Source organism: Magnolia sinica, chromosome 4 (assembly GCF_029962835.1).
Source record: "Magnolia sinica isolate HGM2019 chromosome 4, MsV1, whole genome shotgun sequence".
Classification (NCBI taxonomy): Eukaryota; Viridiplantae; Streptophyta; class Magnoliopsida; order Magnoliales; family Magnoliaceae; genus Magnolia; species Magnolia sinica.
Window position 1 is genome coordinate 5130346 of NC_080576.1, and position 8199 is coordinate 5138544.

Consider the following 8199-nt stretch of genomic DNA (forward strand, 5'->3'; position numbering starts at 1 on the left):
CTAAACTAATCAACATTTAATCTGGAAATATCTACATTACCACATCATTTCATTCCCTCACCTTTCCTCCCATTCTCAACTAGCAAATATCTTCATGAAGGCAGGCTCATACTTGGTTGGTAAATAGATGCCCTTTCATCTATATTAATTCGAGGAGAAGTGTTGATTAGTTTGGGCTGTAACCAAATGCATGCTTTGATCATGCATATACCGTATATGTCTTTTTGTATAAGCACATTCACGTGTCACAGGTGCGGAAACGGATCCACAAATTACGCGATCCACACCTTACATGCCATGTCTCAAAATTTAGTCTGATCTAAACATGTGAAGGGCCAGACACTTGGATTTTTGCACCCTTGGTTATTTTATCTTAAGTTCTTATTTCATTTCAATTTCTGCGATTGCACCAGGTGATCATGTGGGCCTGGTTTTTGAAACATTGAGTGTCTGATGAACATTGACAAAATACACACCTTCCAACAGATTCTGAAGTAAACTGTGTTGCAGAAAACGTTAACACGTGAACATCTCTTTCACACAGACATTGTACAAAATGTATTGATAGTTGCATAAATCTAGAACTTTATGTAGTTATTTTTAATCATCCACTCCAAACTCCAGTGGTTATTCACATTCTTAAGTGTCCAATAGGCCCACCCGAACGTGGCCCGCCCGTACACCTCTAATTGGGCCTTTGCAAATCTCTGATAATCCTCCCTTGTTGCACCCCGAACTCGCCATTCAGCAACCCATTCCCCTGCCAATTTCATCCCCACTGTTAGATATATACAATACATAATCAAAAACCATTGATCAAATGATAATTCTAAAAGCATGGGATGACATGATAGGGCCATCTGTATCACTTGATGCATGGTCCTGATTCTCACTTTACTACATGGACGATGAAAGGTGGCTCTATCATGTTATGTACGAACTCTTATCATTTCATTTCTCCTGTGTAATCACTGAGGCCGAGTTTCTGTCTGTGACTAGCAGGGAGGCCTACCTGCTGTTCATGGATCGAATTTGTACATGTGGGGCCCATGTTTGGTTTATACCAGCCATTGATCTGAATGCTTCCATCATGGATGGAGAACATGGTCCATACATGACAAAGGTAATTAGATAAATGGTTTGAATAAATTAACCAACCACCGGCCCCACAGGTACAAAATACAAATGCAATGTAGGATAGGGAAGTTCCCTGTTCATCACAAACACGAAACTCGGCCTCATATTACAATATTCCAAAAGATGCATGAGTGCTTACCAACAAAAGTGAGAGGGCCGTTGGATGTGGTCACGGCATTCAACTGCCTAGACCTGTTTGTTTGGACGAAATCAATGTTTTCTTGCACTGTCATGTTGTCGTAGACATCTGAAAATAGGTTGTAGAAATGCACGTCAATGACCGTGTTGGTGTGGCCGCTGGCAAGAGGCAAGAACTCCTTCGAGTCAGCTGGTCCCAGCCGGCTAGCCATGATCACGTAAGCCGTCGACGAATGTTTCCTAACAGCGTCATAGCCGGCTTTGTAGTACTTGTTAAGGGCCTCAAGGGAAACTCCAGGTGACAGAGGCTCATTGATCAGCTGGACGCCAACAAGACTCGGATTCTTGGCATACCTGCACGTATGTAAATGGAGTGGGACCAATGAATTACGAAAATGCCCCTGTAATTGCCTCCATATCAAATGATTGAAACACAGGTGGACCATTAATTTGTAACAGTCAGATGGCCCCCAGCTTTCTTGTCAATGAACATTTATTTTCGCTTTTCTGTGGGTCCCACCAGTTAGAAAGTTTAAATTGATGACTATGTACACCGATGGGAGGATGGAGATGGTTCATATTTGGGTGCAATTTGAGTAGGTTGGGTTGAGGGTCAACCCAAGCCAACCCAACCACAAGATGAGTCAGCCTAAGGCTCAACCCAACCCCACCTATTGAATGCTCAACCCTAACATGATTCGGGTTGGGTCAGGTTGGAACAAGTTAACAACAACAACAAGAGAAGAAGAAAAAAATAATATTGAAGATATTGATTAGAAAAACTCACTAATGTTTATAGAGACTATATTGGACCACTCATCATGGTTTCCTAAATTAATTATAATAATTACTGAACCCTATTTTCCATTCATTCATACTGTTTGGACCATAGCATTGACAGTTCTGGCACCTCTATTTTCCATATATATCATGATTTTAAATTCATACTATATATATTAGTCATTGCACATATGTATAGATGTTCTAAATATAAGGTCCATTTTGGATGATTTGGATTGCCCAAGGCTTTAAGCCAAGCCTAATCCAACTTCAGTTGGGTTGAGGAATTTGACCCAAGCCCAATCCAACCCAACCTAAAGTTTGGGTTGGGTCAATGATCAGCTTGGGTTGACCCAACCCAAGCTGCAGCCTTAGTTTATAAACTGTATCATGACGTATAGTTGATTCAAAAGCAATTGAGAGTAAAGACCTGGCTGTAAGGAATTCAATAACATCCACAGCTTGTTGTATGTTTTCTTCGGTCCGCCCCCAATCCGGAAATCCATCTCTTGATGCGCTGTGTTCCCATCCGTTTTGTGAACCCGGTGCTGCATGGAGATCAATTATAACCTTCACATCGTATTTTCTGCACATCAACCCAAAATAATTAAAGGAAAAAAAATAAAAAATAAAAAAAATCAATTGTTATGTATGTCTCAAAATCTACTCTGTATTCCTATTCTAGTTGGCCTATGATGAAGGGCTCCACTTTTTAATATATGTCAGCATAGTAAGGATGATGTTCCCAACCGACCCCGACCCATAAAATAGGGGCATTTTTGTCATGTAAAAACAGTAGTTTCATTGTTTGTGTGATCTTTTTTTAATTGGGAGTTTACCTTTCCTAAAATGGTTGAATTAAGGTCTCAGAATTCCACATACAAAGCAGTCAAACCTTCTAGTTGAAATCCTCATTATAATGAAATCTCGTTGACTATATTCGCCCATTGACATAGTCACTTTAGTTAAAAAGGTAGGTAATTCTGATGTAATGTTCTTTTTCTTATTGTTTTCTCATTTTTCATTGATCCATTAATAATAGTGAGGAGCTTTATAATACTTATTAACGTAATCTTCATCTTAAATAATAAATTTTAGATACTTTACTCTTAAAATTATTATTAGTATTATAAGATGAAAATTGATAAATTATGTAGCACATACACCATAAGTTCAATATATATGCTATTCACCCCTCAAAATCAGACCTAGGTGATAGGTGGGGCACACTCCTAGTTATAGTTGTGGATGTTTGGGTAAGCCCTCCAGAAGGGGTGGCCCACTTGCATCCTGTATGTTGATAATGCGCATTCAGGTAATGTTTATCATCCGACTCTTTGTTTAACACTAGATGATTCAATCCAACTTACCGTGCCCAGGAAAAGGCATTGTCCAGAGCTTGCAAAGACCCACCGATGAATGGCCATGGGGGCGTTGGATCGCTGGCTATCCACCATCCAACTGGAATTCTAACTGCAGTCAAACCATTCTCAGACACAAACTTGAAATCTTCATCAACGATGAAAGTCTTCCAATGTTCCTGTGGTCCATTTTATTAATTAACGGATGTTTGATCAAAGGTGAATAATATAAAATTAGATTGGTGGGGCATCTTAATAGCTAATTTACCACTCTCTATCATATTATATTACTGAAAATCACGGGGGTAAATTTGACTTTTAGGTGTGTTCAGGTGAATCTTCATGGCCAAAAAAACTGTTCTTTTGAGGCCCACCTTTTGGCGATCCAATTTCAATCGAGTCTGCCGCCTTCTGGATTTGAGAAACCCCAAAAGCCTCACCCATCACTTGATTACAACCGTTCAATTTAGCCCTGGTTAACAAGTCAGGAATCAGGGTCTTCTTCAGCCCTGATTTTGAACTGATTGAGCTGGGTCTATTCAAAATTATAACTACTCTTGGCCCAGGCCTGGCCCATTGACAACCCTACTATTAAATGAGGACAAATTGCTGAAAATTTTCATCTGCAATCCACCCGTCAAATGGTTAGGATCATGTGAAAGTGGAGATAAGGCGCAAGCCCCATTAAATGAGTTGGCACACCAGATTGGCAGACTTAGGAGAAAGTGAGAACCATGAGGTCACTCTAGCTAGGCCTGCCAACAGGCCGGCCTGGGCGAACTTTGTCAACCGCGCAGTCCTATTTAAAATATTGATTCCACGGTCGCAGACCCAGCCCAACCTGAGTCTACCCATGCCATTTTTACTAAATCTCAACTAAGTGGCATGCCTTACTTGGAGAATTTGTGTGGCCTTTTCACGTCCGTAACCGTTTGTTATTTGAAATTCTCCTCGCAGCGTCCTGGTAATCCCCATCACGAAAACTGATGGATCATCGTCTCCCCAACTTGAATTGGCTGAGAAATCAGCAGTGACCAAGTGCTCTGTCCTCACCTAATTGCAACATAATAATCGATGTTACCTACCGTTAATCTCCTCTTTTATTTCAATAGCATAAGCTCCAATAGTTTTTATTAATTTTCTAAGGTTAAATTTTAATGTAGTGGGTGCATGAATAAAAGAGAAGAAATCATTGTCAAGAAAAGTCTCTAAAAACGAGAAGTAAATGTAAAATTATTAATGGAAATATATTTACAAAGTTCTTTCATGTGATCTTTATTAGCTCTAAATCCTAAATTTGTAACTTTTCTGAAACAGTAATTTTTTTAAAATAATAAATTTACTTCGATTACTAAACCGATTCAAACTCTTACTCATAACACTGACAAGTATATTGAGCTACTCTAGAACTCTCCAAGCCTTAAAACACTTATAAAATAGCAACCAAAAAAAGAAGAAGAAGAAGAAGAAGCATAATTTACTAAAACTAGTAAATTTTAACTTTAAATTCAAATAAACTTTTAAAACGATCATATTTTGAAAAACCATTCAGGGTTGAATGACCTTTGACATTTGTTAGGATATATGGGTCATATAAAGCTTTCCAACAAGATATTATATATGCAGAATGGATAACCATTCACAAAGTTATGGCCGATCATCCATGAAAGTTCTCTTGACTTCATCATATATCATGTTTGGTGCCATGAGTCACTTTAGCCTATAGCAACCCAAGATAGCTTACATGTGTCACCTCATTGGCCCACACTATGAGTTGATCCACTGATTGGAACACAATTTATGTTATTTAATCCTAGCCATACAAGCCACCAATATTAAACTTGCACTGAATGTATCATTGCTACTATCACCATGGGGAGATGAATTTACAGCATTGAAAAGAAATATTTCAACTCCAAAAAGCAAAGGTCAAGACCATCACTAAAGCTTGGCCATCAGGTCGACAGTTGTGTAAAGTAAAACCAAGAACAAGTATGATTTTAATCTTTCCACGGTCTCAAAATGTGGCCCAATGGAGCATGCATGCTAGCAATCCCGAGTCGCCACAAAACATTAAACTCATATCAAATAGGGAGGAGAATTATTGAGAACCTCTTCAAACAAGTTTTGTTTAATGTTGGAGATAGTCAGTTGAATGTGATGCCAGTTAGACCAATGTCACCAATAGAGGTGTACACGAGTTGAATCGAGCTTGTGCCAAGCTCGACTCGGCTCGGCCACTAGCTAACCCCAGCTCGAACTTGGCTCGGCTCGGTTCGGTCAGCAGCTCAGGCCAGTTCGAGCCGAGTTCGCCTATGCAGCATTTTCACAAACACATGTACTACACATTTAAATTCTCACTGTATGTAAAACCACAACAGGTATTTCATCAAACACCTTGTAGGCAAGGTCAAAATCAAGAAAAAAAAGAGGGTATTTCTTTCATATACATACCTTCCTTGCACCAGCCTTCGTTGAGTCATTTCATCAAACACTTGGCGAGTGACATCCATATCAAAATAACTGAGTCACTGATCCGAGTCGGTTCAAGCTCGGGCAAGCTCGAACTCGGCTCAAAATTTTTTCGACCTCCAAAACCCAGCTTGACTAGGTACGAATCCAATTTCGAGCCGAGGCAAGTCGAGCTTTTTCAAGTCGAATCGAGCGAGCTGACCGAGCTAACTTGACTCGTGTACAGCCCTTTTAAAAGTTAATTGGAATTTAAAGTTAAAAACCAGTTGTCTCTCAGAATGAATTATGATATATACTTTTTGAAAGCATTGATCGATTACTTGAAGAAACAAATCAAATTATGAAACATACCTGTATGAATTGGCCATTTGGGGCTTTGATTCTAACTCGATTTTTATCATCGTCATTCCTCACTATCTCAAACGTTTCGGATGGACCGGATATGTTCGTAACCGCCACTAGGTTAATACCTTCTCCTTGTTTATCTAATCCTATGAACTGTCTATTGAATACCCTCATACTAAAACTTGAATCAGTTATCCTCCACAACTGCATACAAAACGAAAAGAAAGATTAAAACCAAGAAGTAAATGATTGAATTTCTTCACGTAAGAGGGAAAATTAAAAAAAAAAAAAAATCAAATGGTAACGGAAAGAACTTACACTAAATCTTTCCCACCTTGAAGGATTCGTTCTGTTTGCGACAATGACCGTTCCACCGCCATTCTCAGCCCAAAGGTACTTCCTTTGTGTTACTGACATTAGTTGAATTCGGGTTCCATCCTAACAAATGGAAACCATTAATTACATAGTTGAATTTGGGTTCCATCCTAACAACATGGAAACCATTAATTACATAGGATCATACTTATACATTAAAAATAAAGACCCGAAACCATAACCACGAAAGGAGCCAAGACATGCAACGATGGTTTCAATTTGGGTTCCTTATCAAAATCAACACCATAGATTATAATGAGAATATTAAAATAAAAAATCATAACTTATACCAAAAATGACCCATGACTCCAAATCAAGAAAGAAAAGAAAATGCGATGTTGAAGTAGAGAAATCACTATACCAAAAGATCTTTGTTGGGGATGCCATCAAAGAGAGAGGGTTTTATCCACCCTTCTGTAACAAGCCAACCTCCAAGATTTACTGCTTTATATTTAAAACTAGATGTTTCCCTTGCACCAGAAAGTGAGAGAAGCCAAAGAAAAACACAGAAGCTCCATCTCATGGAGTACCTCGCCATTCCCTCCCTCTTTCTCTCTCTCAAAGAAGGAGAGCAAAGTTCCCTACTTAAATAGTGGATTTGTCAAAGATGTAGAAAGATTAAACAAATTGCAGTTGAGTGGATTGCAAAGAGGCTGATCAATGCTGTCGGATTGGATTCATCAACTGAGGTAATTTTAGATGGGTTCTTTTTCTGTTCTTAAGAAAATGATACTTTGAGAAGGACGCGGATTGCGTACTACCCTCGCCCGTCCCTAGCTCCGAACGGGCAGTTCTGTGGGCAGGCCTACCGTTATGTATCTGTACATCCAAGCCGTCTATCCCTTTTCTCAGATTATTTTGAGGCATCAAAACAAAATTGAAGCAGATCCAATGGTCAAATGGGCCACACCATAGATGACTCTAGCATTTAATGCAACTGACATTTAATGCTTCGTGCATTTTAATGCAACCAAGCTTATTATTTAGTATGGTCTGCCTCATATTTTTTGCTCATGCATTAAAATAATATAAGAAAAGGGATTGACGGCTTGGATGTAACCCACGGAACTGACCGTTCGGAGCTAGGGACAGGCGGGGGTAGTACGCAATCCGCACCCCTTTGAGAAGGCACAGCATTTTATGTTTCCAAATTCCATGCCACGTGTGTCACATGGGTACGATGATATACGGTTTTATGACAGTATTTTTTAAGAATTACATTAATATTTTCTGTTCTAAGGATCACAAGGTTTTTCACCAATATTTTTTAAAAGTAAAAAAATATACCTCATTTCAGGCTAAACCATAGAAGGGCTTTTGTATCCAGTGTTCTGAAGCTAAGCGGGGCCCACCACGGTGTTTGCGAGAAATCCACCCAGGCCATATGTTTTGCTTGCTTATTTTACGTGGGACTCCAAAATGAGGTAAATTCAAAACTCAAGTGGGCCACACAACGAAAGTAGTGGAGATTGTACCCTCACCATTAAAACATTCGTGCAGCTATTAGGGGTGCACACGGTTCGGTTTGATCCGATTTTGGGGTGAAACCGGAACCGAACCGTTCCTAACGGTTCTAGGAAATTTGGAACCG

The 8199-nt window shown here is 39.3% G+C and overlaps 1 protein-coding gene across 1 annotated transcript; it reads right to left on the reverse strand.

Annotated features, from left to right (window-relative positions):
• Window positions 1–477: 477 nt before the first annotated feature.
• LOC131241996 (probable glucan 1,3-beta-glucosidase A) lies at window positions 478–7146 on the reverse strand. The gene is made up of 8 exons (XM_058240350.1): window positions 6970–7146; window positions 6552–6671; window positions 6240–6437; window positions 4311–4469; window positions 3426–3595; window positions 2486–2641; window positions 1277–1629; window positions 478–760 (listed from the first exon to the last, which is right to left on the reverse strand). The coding sequence occupies exons 1-8, from the start codon at window positions 7144–7146 to the stop codon at window positions 579–581; spliced, it is 1515 nt and encodes a 504-aa protein (XP_058096333.1). The 3' UTR covers window positions 478–578.
• Between the last annotated feature and the right edge of the window lie 1053 nt (window positions 7147–8199).